Below are 17,788 nucleotides of genomic sequence, written 5' to 3' on the forward strand. Positions count from 1 at the left end.
CTCGTCAAGCACGATCCCACTAAACTAAGTCCATAAATGCATACTCTCCCCCAGGCTCGGTGGCAGATCACCCACACCAGTACCCCAATCACTCTCCTCCTCACCCAGCGTCAACTCAAGCGTCCACCCCTCCGTGAAAATCTCATGACCGATCCAATTCTTGGTATACGGCTCCCCATTCAGCCTCGCGCTCTGGATATATATCCTCCGGTAAGAGCTATCGAAATTGACATTCCGTATCGTCGCGGTCTTGTTCGTCACGGGGTGAGTGACACTCACGGCTTCGAAGAACGGGGGGATGATAAGGTACACGTTCTGCCCGGGGTTGGGGAAGAGGCCCATCATTGTGAAGACGGTGAAGGCGCCCATGGCGCCCGAGTCGTCGTTGCCGGGGAGGCCGGATGTGGAGGCGTTGAAGGCGGAGGGGATGTAGGTGTGAGCGCGCGCGGCGGAGAGGGCCGGCCGGCCGGCGTAGTGGTATTGGAAGACGGTTAGGAAGACGGGCTCGTTGCCGATGTCTGCTAGGCCGGAGGTGTGGAAGAAGTCGAGGCGGGAGATGAAGGTGTCTGGGCCGCCGAGGAGGTGGATTAGGGTGGCCATGTCGTGGGGGACGTAACTGGGGTTCCTTGTTAAAGGTGGCTTGGGTCTGGGAGGGGGTAACGTACAATTGGTATTCCCAGACGCTGGACTCAAAGGTCTCGGACGGATTGGATGTTAGTGAGCACCATGAGGCCAGGGCACTGCAGGCGATGGGATCTTGGTAGCCCCAGGTTCCGTTGAGATACTTTGGTTGAAAGAAGCCGACGAAACCCGTGTCGGTGCCGTTGATCAGGGACTGCTGGTCTGGCTTGTAGAGGTTCTGCCAGTTGCTCGCTCGAGAGAGATACTTGGTATAGTCACGCTTGCGCAGACCTCGTCCAACGGTGGCCAGGCTGAAGTCGTTATAGGAATACTCCAGGGTACGTGAGATGCTGCGGGAATTGGTCCCGAACCCCAGGTAGTCAAAGTCCAGGTAAGGAATGTAGTTCAGGCGCTTCCAGCTCTGCAATCCACCCCGACCTTCGTACGACCATTCCAGGGGCTCATTCTCCGCATCGTTGACCATGGCTTCATACGCGAGGTCCCAATCGATCCCGGTAAGATTCTTGACAAAACCATCTGCCAGGACGACATCCGCGTTGGACCCGCCTTGCGTCCAGCCCTTGCAAAGGCTCATACGACAGTCCGGTAACCAACCTTCATGCCTGTAGGTATCGAGGAGACTTCGTACCATCCGAGACTGTGCGACAGGGTCAACGATGGTGAGAAACGGGTGCTGAGCCCGAAAAGAATCCCAGATACTGTTCAATCATTAGCTAGCGAAGAAATAGCATATCATCCTGCAATACCTACCAGTAGAAGGAATCATAGTAGGGTTCATCACTGCGCCAGAGCGGATTCTCGCCCGTCAAGTCCTGAGGAGACAGCATAGTCCGGTACACGCCACTCCAGAAGCTCTCGAGAAAGTCTTCGGTGACGCCTCCCGCCTGTACAGAGACAGGGCTGAGTTTCTCCCGCCATGCACTCTCAGCCCGCTGCCTCAGAGCATCGAAGTCGTCTTCAGGGTGCGGAATCTCAATCTCTGCATTCTTGCACGCCTTCTCCGAGCTGATAAAGCTCACCCCCGCCCGCACAGTAACCGTCCCGTCCTCGGGCCGTTTGAATCTCATAAAGCCACCAGCCTGCAGATAGAACAGATTAAATCCCCGCGTCACAAACAGCTCTTGAGGCTCGGTCCCCGCGCGATCGTTAACCCAGATCCCACTATCCTTCACAGCTCCACCCCCGAAATCCGCACAAAAATACGAGACGTACGACCCGGCTCCAAAGCTAGGCAAGAACGTCCCGTTGGCCGTGATCCGACCATTCTCAGCATCAACCATGATGGACGCATTTTGCCGACTATCCCAGGCGTCCGTCAAATCAACCAGAATCAGCGGACTGAGCTCCGACCCGTCCTGCGCCGTGGACGGCGGAAAGGTAAACCGGTACAGCGCTGCATGCTCCGACACTGTCATCTCAGCCTGAATCCCATTCTCCAGCACGAGCGCAAAGTACCCTGGCCGCGCAACAACCGACTCATTGACATAGTGCACCCCACGCGCAGCTTTCGGAAAACGGCAGTTATCCAGCACATCGTCCGGACAGTACTGCGGGAAGAGTGGGAAATTGCCTAGCGAGGGATTACCCCCTGTGCCGGAGTCGTGCATGCTCGAGAAACCAATGACACGGCTGCCGTCTGTCGCGAAGCCGCCGGTGTTCTGGCCGTCGACGTCGGCGACGGCTTTGGCCAGGCCGTAGGGGAGACTTGCACCTGCGAAGACGTTGCCCCCGTTGGTGGAGCCGATGAGCGGATTGACATATTTGAGGATATCATTTTCAGCTGACGAAGGTTGGCCTGCAGCGAGGCTTGTCCATTGGATGGGTAGTATAGCAGCGAAGTTCCTTAATGCTACCATTCTCATGGTGGAGAGTGGACGCTGTGTTGGTTGTCATCTATTGGGAGGAGTATCCCCGGTAGAAGACGAGGGTTGGGCATGATGGCAACTTGTTATAGATGGACGAGGTATAACTAACTAATGTGCTAATTGTCAATGCCAATGTAACGTTCCATGCAGAGAAGGAGAGATCGACACCGCTTGACAGTGATAATCCAGACAAAAGAGGTTGCTCGGGAGGAGGAGGAGAATGCCCGTGCGGGGTAAATAAGATAACAATGACCGCATTTACTGCCACAGGCATGCTCCAGCTTTGAAAGAGCGATCATTTGCCAACCAGTTATGATAGTTGACGTGCTTGCAGGGATGTTGACAACATTACCATTTAGAAAGCATCACCGTGGCCTTCGAGATGCACTTTTACAGGTCGGTATGAGCTGCAGGAACGCTCAGCACCTCGCGACAATGAAGAACTTTTCGATCCTTGGACAAGAGTCCCTTTGCCAACCCCCTGCTGAAGGTCAGGCAATGGAGTAGGTGCGTTGTTTGACCGAGAAGAGTATGGCTCAAATCTGTGATATAGATGAATGAAGCCCAAAAGGTGCAATAAAGAAAGCTTTGTGAACTTGAGGCTTATTTGCTATGGAGCTTGGTAGGAGGGCTTCCTGATCCAGGGTGAGCAACTACGACTACACCTGCCTCCACCACATCTACCACCACAAGTAGTGTGCTATCTGCCACTATGAGTGAAATGACAACCGGGTGTACAGAGTATCACCTCGTTGTCTCGGGTGATTGATGTTATGACTTTCTGTCATGTCCTGTGTTCCATTTGGCTGATGTAAGTTCATGTACTGCTCCCCACGGGAAGAATTCATACCCAATAACGGGATTCTGCCGATGGAATATCCTGGTTTCACCCATGAAAGCCTGGTGTGCGAGCTGACTGCAGTACCCTCCAGTAAGGGTATCATTGCGTTGCCATATAGGGGGTATGGTTGCGCTTGATATGCAAGGATCTACGACGCAAGAATAATCTCCAACAGTGGTCTTCCATTAGGATGTGTAAACGCGAAACTCCCACTGAAATTTTATACAAAGGTATCTCTAACATATACTTTAGAATTATCTCCCCTAGATCATCACACCCTTGTTCTGATGCTTGTTGACATTGTAGTTCTTCCAGACCGAAACGGCAGGGATCCCCAGAATCAAAATGCAAGTAGCAGCAACCGCGCCATACATCTGGCTGCGGCCCCAGGCATAGTTGATCGCATCACGAGCAGCCGAGCCCATCGGATATGTCTGCTGTACAGTGTATCCACCCATGTAGATAGACGTGGTATCGGACTTGAGGTCCGCAGGGAGACGAGACTCAAGAGCGCCAGGGAAGACGTTTGTATAGATGGCAGCCGCCACAGCGTATCCAATGGCGCCTCCCAAGCTGGAGAACAGACCGATGAACGACAGCATCATGGGGACGCCCTCGCGGTTCGCAGACGCCATGACAGCCATCTGCTCGCCGATGACCAGCGTGCCACCACCAAAGGCAATGAAGATCTGGCACATGATCACGTAGCCGATGTCGTCCGACTGGCCACGGAAATGAATCATCAAGCCCGCACCCAGGATCATAAGCGGCAAGCCGAAGAACAGACAGGTGTGCTTGAAGTGCTTGGTCCAACGCACCCAAAGGCCGAAGACAACACCCCAGAAGCAGGAACCCACGTTGTAAATCTGGGTCATGTAGCCAGTCATGGCGGCGTTGAGGTTGTAAACAACCGTGCAGAAGTTGTAGAAGTAGAGATCCCAGCAGTAGAAACTGAAGTAGAGTGTGGCGGCCATGACACAGGCGCCCAGAACCGTGCGCTGCTTCAGCAGTTCGTAGTTGATGAAATGGACGCGGGCGAACCATTTCTCCCAGGCGGCGAAGACAAAGAGCAGGCAGAACCCGATGACGACCATTGCGATGAAGGCCGCGCTCTTATATTCTGCACGACCGTTACTAGCCAAGCTAAAGGGCAGCAGCAGCAGCACCCAAGCGGCCATCAACAGGAAGGCGCCGATGACTGGTAACAATGTTAGCTGAAGCTCGTCTATGCTGAGGACAGGATGCTGGTTCGACATACTATCAAACTCATGAATATAGTGGACCGCAGACTGTGTCCATGTGCGACCGCTGGGCTGGCGGACATATAACCCCATCTTCTCAGCCTTGAGCTGGTACCGTTTGAAGACGACTGCGAGCGGCGCAAGTGCAACGGGCATGATGATCGCAAAGGCTCCATAGGCCCATCGCCAAGTCGCCATGCGGAGAAAGGACGCACCAGCCAGCGGGGCGGTGAACGCAGTGCATATGAAGGGGGTGTTGGCGAAAGCGAAAGTGAAAGCTCTGTTCCTCAAGCCGGACGTGTCTGCCACAAAGACATCGAGAATCAGGTAGATTGCGTCGTACCCAATCCAAAAGAGAACATAACCTGCGGCATAGGAGTCGGGCCCGTTGCACGCTGCCAGGATAATGAGGCCAATGGTGTAGACCCCGACGAAGACCAGGAAACCCTCGGCACGACCCCATAGATTCAGTATCTTTGCAATGGGAAGCTTGAGCACGCCGCCGATAATACTGGACAGGATGTTGGCAGTACTGATCTGAGGAGCCGACTGGAATCCGCTGTAGGCGTTGTTGATGACGTTGCTACTGATGCCTGACTGTAGGGCGAGGAGGAAGAAACAGACCCAAATCCTGGAGTGAACAGTCAATTGGACGAGCTCGGGGCTGTTCAACCCACTAAGACGACTTACCAGGCGTAAGTTGCCCAGACTGCCTTCTTGCTCCAGACCAGCGCAGCCGCTTCGACTTTCTGAACACCCAAGTGAGCATCCGCGGTGACCTGATCCGGATGTTGCTCGATTTCCTTCTCATTACGGGCCTCCAGACTCAGCCTTGATGAATCCGTGTCGGGCTGATCGTTTATTTCGGGACCTTTCGGTGTACCCTCTGGAGCATTGGCCTCAGCACCAGGAGGAACCTGAGGAGTGGCTTTGTTGCGAGCCCCGAAACTGCCAAAGAGCCCCATGTTGACGTATATTGTCCTCCTTCCAGTCTTTCTTCCAGGTTAGGTCAATTATATGACACCGTTTTTTCCTAGTAACCCGAGCGAAGGGCGGGTACAGCTTAGGATGAGCAAAGGCTAAAGTCGGGTCAAAGAGATTGAAAGACAAGACCCTGGAAGAAGGGGGAGGGCCGAGTATTCATATGGTACGGAGTCGTGAAATGGGCTCGTTTATCTACTGGCCATGAGTTCCTCCACTCAGCCGATAAGGGAACCAAACAGAACGTGCGAGACAAAATTTTCTGCTCGTCCATTTCCTTTTCTGCGTGGCACACACCTGCTTCTTGCTAGTCTAATCGAGCATGGAACCCACACTAGAAGACTAGCTTGAACTTCCGTGAGTGGTCTGACCGTCTGAGAGGCGTGGGACTGGCATCCCGCTGGCCTGATCAGATATCATTTTCTGCGGGAAGACGGATCAGATAACTTGAGCAGGTTAAGGCCATTGGCGTGGCTCTTGCCTGGCGTACCACGGCTTGGATGAAGGCAGAATTATGATTGGAGGAGGAAGAGAGTGGGATATGGAGTCGACACAGCTGAATGCGCCGCGATTGGCGTTTGGGAGTGACAATTTCCGGTTGTGGTGTTGGTGGAGCACTGTCGGCTCGATAGGTCTTCGTCGTCATCAAGTTTTTATCTCAAGGTTGATCGATATTTGAATCACTTGCTGATCAGTCAATCAAGCCTTCAGGGGCATCTGAAAGGTACTCGATAATCCCTGGAAAGCCATTAAAATCCAATACAAGCGTGCAGCAGATGGCCAGCGTTATTTTTAACGTCGGGAAAAAGGAAAAGACAGATGGGTATTGTCGGGACTGGCGGATGGACCAGAGCCCCTGCCCAAGCCCACAGGACGTCCTAACTCCTGGTCATTGTATTATACAGGTCCTTGTGGTTATCCTACTAGATAACACTTTAATGACCATGGACTACCGAGCAATAGCTCATGAGACGCCAAATGGATTTTGCATCTATCCCTGATGTCCCCGAATTTGGGATCTGGATGAATCACAAACAGCACACCAATTTTCAATTTCTACACCAGTGGAGCAGCGAGTCCCAGCTGTTGCTACTAAAGGGGTCTGGGAGTTAAACGGTCACCTATGCCGGCCAGTGGGGGTCATCCAGAGGCATTGATCGCATGTGCTCGCTTCTTTATCTGATCAATTTTATCTGATTTGTCCTTTTAGGCTTTTTTGGTATCCACTATGGACAGCGACAAGAACGCCATGAAAGAGACAAGCAAACCAAGAAAGGAGCAAAAGGATAATATACGCCACAAAATCTCTTTCTGTCTTGACCCTCGATGTTTCCAGAAACCATCATCAATTATGGCTAAGAGTGCCGCAAAAAACTTCTTTTCCTTCGCAGAACGCGAGGAAACTTTGTCCACCTTATCTAATCTAATCTGATGACGCTTTATGGGTCGTAACAGGTTTTCCATAAGGATTCCTCTCTGACAACAATGCCGTGCGGAGCCAACAGGAGTAGTCATATCCATATAATAGTCGCTTATTTTCACGAGGAAGATCATGACTCTTCCCCGAGTCAGAAAGCAAAGTGTCCGACGGCGGAGACCGGCTATTGTCAGTGCAGACTACTTCCGAGACGAGACTAAGTGGAGCAAGGACAAAAAAATTTCCTATCTGAACAAGAACGCGCCTGAAGCTATTAGATAATGTCTATATTTCTAATGTCTGGACCATTTAGACGCCAAAAGCAGGAGACAACCGAAATCAACACTGTCATGAAGTGCTCTCGACTTTCTCGAGTAGTTGCAGACAATACACTAGTGGGCGGCATGGGTGATGGCTTTTCTCTGTGCCTGAAAACTTCCTCACCTGACTATGGAATTGGAACTCCGAGACTATGTGCGCGCTCAGAATATTGGCTGGCTAAAGAGTCTTCGAGAGCGACACGCAGCTGGATTCTTGAATCCAAAGTGAGCTAACACATGGACCATGGACAGTAGCCAACAAAAACCAATCAGACTATTACCTGAGTCGATGATTGTGTAACAGTTGGGTTGGTGCCGAGCGTTCGTTCGTAATAATATTAAAAGACGTAGGAAGTTTCAGCCATTTGGCTTTCTTCTCGGGAACGGTGTCACTGAGATACATGTCGCACGGGACCATCTGGGCCACTCTTACCAGACTAACTCTCCAGGACATCGATCTCACTCTGAAAATGATGTGGGAATTCTCTTGTCCAGATTCCTTCCGTTGCCTATTCCGCCATCCTATGTCCGGAAAGCACCGAGGAAAGAGAAAAGCCCTTTACACTGGAAAGTACAACAGGAACTGGTCAACAACAACCTGGTCGTGCCAGTGACAGCGCTCCAACGAGCCGCGGTGGCGCAGACTAACAGCATGGAATAAGCGCCAGGCACCTTGACTGAGCGCTTACATATTTCCCCAGTCTGAATTCAATAGCTTTGTGACCTATGGAAGCCCTGACCTACGCAGTCAATGTGGTCGGACAGATAAGTGCTGTGATCTCTTGTGCGTCGCTGGTGCCTGCTAGGGGATAGAACAAATCCCTCCACCCAGCGAAATGCCTCATAAACATACTATCTTGGAGTTGGGCTTTGCTTTGTCCGCGGAAGGCTATATAGCAAACTGAGAGTTGCCCAGACTACTTGTAGGGGCGTCTGGCTCATATTCTTTCAAACTAGGCTACACCACAGTGTCCTACCTCGTTACGCATTATATAAGTCCAGTCATATTCTATTGATGAATGGAGTCCGTAGCCCAAGCAGTCCAGACTTCAACCATCTTTACAGGATTTTCCTCCTTGTTCGTTCAACAGGTCTTTCAACCGTATTCTAAAGAAAGTCCCGATCGGTAGTATTACCAAAGGTGGACAAGAGATAACACTCTCAGTCGCCACTCAGCTTCCGACTGGCTCAGACCGGAGTCCATCGCTCTCCAGCAAGGCCCAGACTTCAAGAGTGCAGTCGAGGCTTCTAAACACCTGGTGCCGCCAGGAACCACGAAGTCTGCCTGAGGTCTAAACAACATACCCGACTCCATCCGAGTATGAGCTAAATCAGAAACAGGGAAGCTCAACATTCGAGCGACGATCCGCGAGACCACTATACTGGAGTCTGTTTCGATGAAAACGGAGACGGAAAGAGCGTGCACTTTCCCCTCAAACGCTAGTTATCTATGCATGATTTCGACCGCTGATTTTGCGACCGACTCGGATTTGGGAAATGGAGGGGAGGTGGAAAATACGAAAATAGTCAAGATTTGAGTACATGCAATATAGTTCTGAGGAGCTGTCTTATAAAGCCAAGAATTGCTGTATGTATATGCAGATAAGGACTGGAAAAATTGAGGATTGGGGTTGAGCTCCGAACAGTACATTGTATTCAAGAGTGACAAAACCATTCATCTTCCAAGAGCTGCCGTGCTGAAGGTCTATCCCGAGGATCAAGCTTCATTGCTCTTAGTACAAATTCCTTATCTTCCTGACAGATCTCCTGGGTACTGGTGAGATGAAATGGTCGCAGTGTCTCAGGAGGGCTGTTTTGCATGATCCAGACTAGGATTGCCAGTCGCTGCGGGTCTGCAATCCGTTCATATGATTCTGGAAATGGCCCGAAGCATCTATGATGCTTCATGAGAATCATGACATCGTAATCATCGTGATCTGGAGGAACATCCGGCTTGAACATGTGGAATCCATCTCCATAGAGAAGACTGATCAGCTGTGCGGTAATTAGACGTTATGATTTAGATCTGATCTTTCTGGTGCGAGGTTTGGACTTGCCATTGCACCAAAAGACCAAATGTCTGTTGCAGTACCCCATCTCATTTGGAGTTGAGCTTCAGGACTTCTAAAAATAGGCGTGCCAATAGGGTCGCCATGTTGTGCATAAAGAGAGTCTACGTGAACTGTGCTTCCAAAATCTGCTAATTGGACATCTGTAAAACGGACATCGCTATGACCATAGTTCACTAACACATTGCTTGGTTTGATATCTACTACCCTTCCCATTAATAAAGTTCGCAAAGTAGAAAACCTAAATAGGCGGAGCATACCAGTATGTACAAATCCCTCATCATGCAACACTGAAAGTGCTTCTAGCACCCTTTTCGCAACATACTTCACCTCTAGACGAGTAAGCCGCTGCTTATTTGAAGCACGAAGAGCATCATCATCAAGGTATTTTAATATGAGTGTAGGAGGAACAGTGGAGTCACCAAGCTCTTCAATTAGAGGTCGAATACAGGGCGTTCGGTCTTGGAATCGAAGTAAAATATCCCGTTCGTTCTGTAATCTGAAGTGCCGGACACTCTTCGCAACGACTGTCTCCTGATGTTCGTTGCTATGAATTGTTAAATAATCAACGCTTAATAACAGGATGCCAAAAGGGCTTACGTAGCAAGCCAGACACAATCCTGCAGTTGTTTCGTGAGAGTGTAAAGCCCTCTCCGGCCTTTCAGAATCTGGCCAAGAAAGAGCGTAGCCGCCATAAAAAAATATTTCGAACTTTGGTACGACACGGGTAGGCAGACCGTCCTCGACTCGTCAAGTCAGGGCTATTGGTTTCAGACTAGTTCATGGCTAAAGAGACGGGAGCGCACAGCAGGAATGAGAGGACAACCGCAATCGCAGTTCCAACGGGAAAAAGCCTATGAGATTGGGCGAAAAGGTAAGGGGCGCTTGACGCTCGTACAAACGGTATGGAGGTCTGCGGAGGAAGAAGTTGCGAGGCGCGAATGTTGAACAAAGAGCGAAGTTCTCTTATATTAATTATTCCATTCTTGAAGGTGACGTATTTTAATGAAGTGATGTGCCAGAAAGCCATACCAGAAAGGGGAAGGGGGGACATGTGGGACACAGAGACCTGCGATGTCTTGGCACGAAGGATACGGAGAACAACGGGAACTTCCCGACGCCCCTCTGACTTTCTTGATTAAAAGGGAGATGAACATCATTCAACTCGGGCAGGGTTGAGATACAGCTAGCAAAGAGAATTACTGCTGGTATACCTCTCTAGAAGGAATTATGTTATTCATCAAGATTAATTGGGTTCGCTGCAGGAGAAAATATGCACGTAAATAGTAACAAACCCTTAAGAAGCGCCTCAGCTGTTTTGCAAATCCAGGGCACATCCTGAGCCAGGTTGTGGACCTTAGAGCGTTGATAGTTCCAACAACGATAATGTTCACAAAGCTAGCATTTCCAACCTACTCCCAACTTCGAGGACTTCGAGGTCTGTGTGGATTGTGACTTGGGAGTCTGTGACGCCTGAGATAGTAGGATTTCCGCCTCAGGCATACACTGACACCTAATCGGGTGGCTCCACTCGGCTCCAGCTGCCTCCGCATTGACAGCTTTGTGTCTTGTGTGCTTCACACGGTTTGCAAACAACATTTCGCAGCTATCATCTGATGATAATTGGGGCTAACCTCTGATCCACGGATTTCGGATTAAATCATCGCGATTTGCGAGCCACGCCTGTTGGATCATTCTCCCAATCAGGACATACCTTCTCGGCGTACTAAACAACGCCAAAACCCGAGTTAGTTCCTGAGATCATCATTCGCTCTCTGATGCCACCGCGTCGCAGTCATACTAAATCCCGAAAGGGATGTACTAACTGCAAGAAGCGGCATGTCAAATGCGATGAAGCGCTACCCAGGTGCGACTGCTCCATTTCATCGGTCGTCCCTTCGCGCCAACGGCTTTGACCATTCAGCGCCATGCTGTCAAGGCTACATGTCAATCATTCCGTGAACCAAATACTGACTCGATTACAGCTGTGGGTTATGCAAGAAACGGCAGCTAGAATGCATCTATCCATCATCGGCCAGTGAAGTCGACAGCCAACGTGCATCTACCCCGCGAGAGATCATTGACACAACGCCTCAAGAGTGGCCCATGTCCACGAGAATGCTCGAGATGAGGTTGATGCATCATTATCTGACAAAAACTTACCATACCTTGCATCAAGGCAAAATCGATGCGACTCACTTCCAGACGGTCGTCCCGGAAATGGCCACATCCCACCCTTTTCTGTTGGACAGCTTACTTGCACTGACAGCTCTGCACCTAGCCTTCCTGAACCCGGACGACAAGCGCCCGTGGATGGAAGCTGCGCTCAAATATCAAAATCAGGCATGTTCGGCTTTTAGTCGGGTTCTCGTGGACATCTCCCCAGAGAATTGTGGACCTGCGTTCATCTGCGCGGTTTTCATCCTCCTATGTGCGACTGCATATCCATGCGTCGCCGGGGATACTCATCCGTTTGATCCACTAGCCCAGGTCCTGGAAACTCGCCGTCTCCTTGTCGGATGTGCTTTTCTTTACCATCATCTGCATCGACATCCAGGGCAATTGAAAGAGTGGCTACGGTTCCCGAACGATGTGAAACGGGAGGAGAATGTCACATCTCAAGGGTGATTTACCATTCATTCCTTTGTGCCTAGTATGATAGCTGATTCTGGCCGCAGGACGTGGAATGCGAAGCTTGTGCCGCTGCGAAGGTACGTATCTTCCTCCGCCTGCATCGTTGAATGGAACAGCTGACATCGTGCAAGTGCTCTTCTAGATTCTTTACGACAAGTAGCGGCCGTCATGAACGATGCCAGTGAACCGCACCGGGCAGCCTACCAGGACACCTGGGATTTTCTACACGACACCATCAGTTTATGGCCATTGGGAGGTCCTCGTGGAGGCATTATATCCTGGCCCGTCCATATTGGCGGAGACTACATTGCTCTGTTGAAGCAGGGAGACTGGATCGCTCGTATATTATTCCTACACTATGGAGTTGGCATGCACCTGCTGTCAGATAAATGGTATGTTAACGATTGGGGACGTCGCTTGGTGGCTGCGGTTTTGCAGCCTTTACAAGACATTCCTCCAATCTGGACCGAAACTATCACTTGGATACGACAGGCAGTCGATCTCAACGGCTAGTTCTTTATGACAAGTGGCAACGGCCGTTGTCAGTCCCAGCAAACACGGTCTCTAGCAGGCTGGAGATCCGCATGGCTTGAAGCGCAGGGGCGAAGATTAGATGTGCACACAGCGCACCACACCCACCAGCACGCGAGGCTTTCCGAAATACATCAGAAGGATGGGCGAGCCAAGAAAAGGCAAGCTTCCACAGAGCAGTGTGTGGTGGAGGAGAGTTCTGCCTGTATGCCTGTCTCTAAGGCATTAATAATGACGCCCAAGTTCTGCGACGAATGAGGGACGGGTGCCGGACGGCCTGAGTCGCGATTCCTGTTGGCCGAACCACAGATAGAACGAGGGAAAGTCACTGGAAGGGAGACGCCGAAGCTTATCAAATGCCCTGCCCACGCGACCGCTTATCTGTGGGAATGTCCAATGTGAGTCGACTTTTCTCTCCCTTGAGTCCTTGACTTTATCATCCTTTGTCAGTTCATTCTTTTTCTCATTTTTTTTTTCGTTATCTTGGATATTCTTATTGTTGCACTATCCTGACAGTGTGTGTTCAGCCATTTGCAGTCTCTTGGTAGGCTTCCGTCCTATCAGTCAAATAACCCTGGGCTCCGGACTCCGCAGCGCATCCGGTCTCGGCGCCTTCGTGATGCAGGGGCCTAAGTCACCTAGGATACTCCAAGATGTGGAGAAACAGGTATAGTAGTCCATAAGCCATGCTTCCCCTCATCCTTTGCATATCGCGCCATTCATTGTAGGAGTTGAGCCAAAGTCTAATTACAATGGCGCACCCAGCCACTGTTGCATTCTTCTCCTTTAAATACCCCGGTCGGAGTGAGCGATTCATCCCAGTCGGTGGCGCGCAGACCGGATCGAGTTACAACAATGTCCGGACATCTAAGGGCCGCGTTCTTGGTCACACTACTACTCCTGATGTTGGTCATACATGTACCAAATGTACTTACTTCACCCTTGGATCTTACGTGCCGTAATCCCAATGGTGGAAATCATCAAGGTCAACATGTAAAGGATGGAAAGCGCGGGGCAGTCGCCAGTGAGAGTGCTATCTGCAGTCGCCATGGAATCGACATCCTAGAGTTGGGTGGAAATGCTGCCGATGCTGTGAGTTCTCCAAGCTTCATCCTTGTCCCGTCCATAGGAGAGCACCAATCGCGAGGCTTTCTGGGTAGTACTAAGCTTTACGATGTAGCTGGTTGCGACAGTCCTCTGTGTCGGAGTAATTGGTAAGCCCCCGCATTGGAACCGGACCAGATCAATCGACTTATTGTATTCCCAGGCATGTACCATAGTGGGATTGGGGGTGGTGGCTTTATGCTAGTCCGGGCTCCTAATGGCTCCTTCGAGTTCATCGACTTCCGTGAGACGGCTCCGGCTGCCGCATTCGAGGAGATGTTCAATAACTCGACTCACGCATCTACAATTGGTGGCTTAGCTAGGTGAGATTTACTCTACCCGGCTGAATTGCGGAAGAGAACTAATGTGTGTCTAAGTGGCGTGCCTGGCGAGCTGCGTGGATTGGAGCATCTTCACAAGAAGTATGGTTTATTGCCGTGGTCGGTCCTGGTGCAACCTGCAATCAGGACAGCTCGTGAGGGCTTCCCCGTTGGCCAGGATCTAGTGAAGTACATGAAATCGGCTGTTGGTGACGGCAAGGACTTTTTAGTCGAGAACCCGACATGGGCGCTCGACTTTGCTCCCAATGGCACCCGGGTTGGACTGGGAGACATCATGACTCGGAGGCGCTACGCTGATACGCTCGAAACCATCGCAAACAAGGGACCGGATGCTTTTTACTCAGGACCGATCGCGGAGACAATGATCAACGCGCTGCAGGCCGCGAATGGTACCATGACAATGGAGGATTTGCGCAACTATACTGTAGCCATTCGAAACGTATCACAGATCGATTACCGGGGATACCAGATCACAAGCACATCGGCTCCCTCAAGCGGTACTGTTGCCATGAGTATTCTGAAGATTCTGAGTACTTACGATGGCTTCTTCGTCCCGGATAATGTGAACTTGAGCACACACCGACTGGACGAAGCCATGCGTTTTGGGTACGGTGAGGTATGTTGAATTGCTTTCTTCAACAAGCAGCGCAAGAAATCGACTGACAGAGACTAAGAGAACTAATCTCGGCGACCCTCTCTTCGTCGCTGGGCTGGATGAGTATGAAGAAAACATGTTGAAGCAATCCACCATTGATGAAATCCGACGAAAGATTTCCGATTACCGCACACAGAATGTGTCTGCCTACAATCCGCAAGGAATTGAGAGTCTGAATGAGTACGAATATTCTTCGTCTTCCTTGAAGTCCTTACTGACAAACCCAGTTCGGGTACATCACATGTGGTAGCGGCAGATCATACAGGCCTGGCGATCTCCCTCGTCACAACCATTAATACCCTCTTTGGCAGCCAAGTCATGGTTCCTGAAACCGGAATCATAATGAACAACGAAATGGACGGTAAGTGCTGCACTGTCTGACCCCATTCAACTAAACTAATATTTTCATCAGATTTCTCCGTTCCTGGAAAATCCAATTCTTTTGGATATGCTCCTTCAAAGGCGAACTACATTCGCCCTGGAAAGCGTCCACTGTCTTCCATCACACCCGCCATAGTCACACGTCCGGATGGAAAGTTATTTTTCCTCGCTGGCTCCGCTGGTGGTAGCCGGATTATAACAGCCACCGTGCAAAATATAATTCGCGTTATTGACCAAGGACTATCGGCAGCGCAGGCATTGGCTCAACCCCGTTTGCACGATCAGCTAATACCAAATCAGGTCAGCTTCGAGTATACCTATGACAATTCAACCGTCGATTTCATGAAGTCTCGTGGTCATAATGTGACTTGGGTCGCTCCAGGTCAGAGCACGGCGCAGGCCATCCGGGTTCTCCCGAATGGGACATTTGACGCCGCTGGAGAGCCCAGGCAGTTAGATTCGGGCGGCTTCTCGATTTGATTGTTGCCGTGCAAATCAATTTACGAATCATGGCATAGATGCAGTTCAGGTGACAGCAGACCTCGAGGATGTTGGCTCACACGAGCGTTCTGGACTGCGGAGTATATATTTCGGCCAGTTTACATACAGCACTTTATACCCATGTATATACGGGAAATGAAATTACGATTCTTGACTTGTTCCAGACTGACGCCTAGAAATTCAATTCGACAGCATCGCTGATCAGCACGCTGCGTGCTATTGGAGCTGCTGGTATGCGCCTAGCACTCTCGTGTCTTGTCACAATCCGACAGGCTCTCGCTTACCTTACGGTAACTTGTCGCCCACACCAGACCAGAGCGCGGATGATGAACCAGAAGGAAGAATACTATGTCCTCCTTCCTTCTCATTCTTTAAAATATATTTGTCTTGAGCATTCCCCACTTGCCCTCAAGTATTTAAGATCTGCTGGTCTGTAGGGACAATCAACCATATTCTCTATCGACATAAAACCAAAGCTTCTTTGCCTCCTCTTCCGGTCGTTCTTCGGTTTCTTTCTGGATGTAAAGCTGGAAAAGTTCAGCGTGCCTTGCTTTAACCTTGTCAAAGTCAAGTTGAGGGGGCACCCAGCCATCATCATCTGACTGCAATAACTCTTGAGTGTATGACTTTAGTTTATGCCAATCCTCATACCTAGCAAGCTCAAATCTGTGCTTTGATAATTCGTCATTCGAGACTTGGTAAGGACAGTCGTGAGAAAGGCCCCTTCGACCCCATCTTTCCGAAATGCTCACCAGAGAATCGCGAAGAGGTATGATCCCATTCCTAGATGTAGTTTCACAGAAAGTAAACAAATGCCGGATAGCAGGATCGACTCGAGTAAAGGCCAAGTATGATTGAAGGTGGTTTTTGGCGAGTGCCGCTTCGTAACATTTTGTCAGCAAAGCTTGATCTCTCTCCGTTATCGCAAAAGCTTTCTCATCTGAGTCCATTTCATCGAAGTTGGGCGGTAGCTCTGGTTTGACCATCCCAATTTCGTAGTTGTCGGGAGGGCAAAGGAAAGAGGGCCACTGGACTTGCATAAACGCTGGCATGATTGACATGAATTGCCAGTCTATTATGCTCAAGATATTTGTAGGGTCTTCGTCACAAACAAATATATTGCCCAAGTGAAGGTCATCGTGCCACAGTGTTGGGTTAGTGAACCGTTGTAGTGGAGTATAGCCGGCTAGCATTGGTATAATCTTTGACGCAGACTCTAAGATCCGAATATGTTCGTCTTTGGAGCCATAATGGGGCCCACGTGGAACAAGAGTCGAATGCTGTACATGTCTAAGGCCACGATTGGCTAACGCCAGTCCAAGATCGCAGAGGTTTTCCCCTTTAGAAGTAGATGTTAGCATCGGATCAGCCACATAGGATAGAAACAGACATGGACCGGCGTCATTCTTGTTGTCGAACTGCGGAAACCAAGTCGCATTGTAGACAGGACCAATGCAATAGACATCATCTATAGGTATCACTCGACTTATGTGTTGAACCGAATGACGTAGGTACAAGTTTCCGTAACCAGGGAACTTCACTGAGGCCAGCTGGCTTTCCAGCCGGACGAGGTTTTGGATAAGTTTGAACTTTTGCAGCTGATCCATCTCGCCCCATACTTCGACTAGCTGCCGTCCCTTGGCTTTCTCCATTACAATGTATTCGCTCCCGACAGGGTTTAGAGCATCACAGCTCCAGGCAAGGACTTTGGACACCGGAATAGAAGTAAGAGACTTCACTGGAAGAACAATCGTATTAGGAGTTTGGTTTTACAACGGCGCCGACATATAGTTTACCATATTCCAATGTGGCAACTTCGGACGCAGTGCTATACTTCGACGGCACAACAGCAGGACATGGTATCTTGGCGATGACTTCTTTCCCATTTTCTGCAGTCAGCAACAAAGCTTTGTTGAAGCCACCCTCCGTCTTCTCAATCTTGGATATAGGTGAAGAGACAGAGGGCAAAGACGAGACTAGCGAGCATAGAGCATCAAGATCAAACTTGGCATATCGTTTGGACATTTCATGTTTCTCATTGACCAGAAATCGCCCATTCGTGTATTCAAAGAGTTGCTCGCGCTGAATGGGCTCTCCTGAACGAAGAGATATCTGTTAGAGTGTGTGCTTATCTGAGAAATGCAAATGATGTACCGCGACAAGTCAAGGACATGTTCCTGCGTATCAATTTTGATGTTGATGAAGTCATCCTAGAAATTCTGCTTCTTATTCTGTTCATGGTTACGCGAACTGTTGCTCAACAAG

At 50.1% G+C, this 17,788-nt stretch overlaps 5 protein-coding genes across 5 annotated transcripts; 2 read left to right on the top strand and 3 right to left on the bottom strand.

Moving 5' to 3' along the window:
• Positions 1-24: 24 nt before the first annotated feature.
• On the bottom strand, positions 25-2,504 carry NFIA_025670 (GH92 family glycosyl hydrolase; the record flags this gene model as incomplete). The annotated part of the gene is made up of 3 exons (XM_001261390.1): positions 25-616; positions 666-1,340; positions 1,393-2,504. The coding sequence occupies 3 exons, from the start codon at positions 2,502-2,504 to the stop codon at positions 25-27; spliced, it is 2,379 nt and encodes a 792-aa protein (XP_001261391.1).
• A 1,107-nt stretch (positions 2,505-3,611) lies between these two features.
• sit2 (putative siderochrome-iron transporter) lies at positions 3,612-5,554 on the bottom strand (the record flags this gene model as incomplete). The annotated part of the gene is made up of 3 exons (XM_001261391.1): positions 3,612-4,546; positions 4,607-5,220; positions 5,280-5,554. The coding sequence occupies 3 exons, from the start codon at positions 5,552-5,554 to the stop codon at positions 3,612-3,614; spliced, it is 1,824 nt and encodes a 607-aa protein (XP_001261392.1).
• Positions 5,555-11,596: 6,042 nt separating this feature from the next.
• NFIA_025690 (uncharacterized protein) lies at positions 11,597-12,523 on the top strand (the record flags this gene model as incomplete). Its single annotated transcript, XM_001261392.1, has 2 exons — positions 11,597-12,000; positions 12,142-12,523. 2 exons carry the CDS (start codon positions 11,597-11,599, stop codon positions 12,521-12,523), a joined length of 786 nt encoding a protein of 261 aa, XP_001261393.1.
• A 770-nt stretch (positions 12,524-13,293) lies between these two features.
• NFIA_025700 (gamma-glutamyltransferase) lies at positions 13,294-15,502 on the top strand (the record flags this gene model as incomplete). The annotated part of the gene is made up of 6 exons (XM_001261393.1): positions 13,294-13,468; positions 13,809-13,968; positions 14,023-14,602; positions 14,661-14,821; positions 14,869-15,002; positions 15,054-15,502. The coding sequence occupies 6 exons, from the start codon at positions 13,294-13,296 to the stop codon at positions 15,500-15,502; spliced, it is 1,659 nt and encodes a 552-aa protein (XP_001261394.1).
• A 464-nt stretch (positions 15,503-15,966) lies between these two features.
• NFIA_025710 (uncharacterized protein) lies at positions 15,967-17,548 on the bottom strand (the record flags this gene model as incomplete). The annotated part of the gene is made up of 3 exons (XM_001261394.1): positions 15,967-16,595; positions 16,914-17,261; positions 17,320-17,548. The coding sequence occupies 3 exons, from the start codon at positions 17,546-17,548 to the stop codon at positions 15,967-15,969; spliced, it is 1,206 nt and encodes a 401-aa protein (XP_001261395.1).
• Between the last annotated feature and the right edge of the window lie 240 nt (positions 17,549-17,788).

Source organism: Aspergillus fischeri, genomic scaffold (assembly GCF_000149645.3).
Source record: "Aspergillus fischeri NRRL 181 1099437636263 genomic scaffold, whole genome shotgun sequence".
Classification (NCBI taxonomy): domain Eukaryota; kingdom Fungi; phylum Ascomycota; class Eurotiomycetes; order Eurotiales; family Aspergillaceae; genus Aspergillus; species Aspergillus fischeri.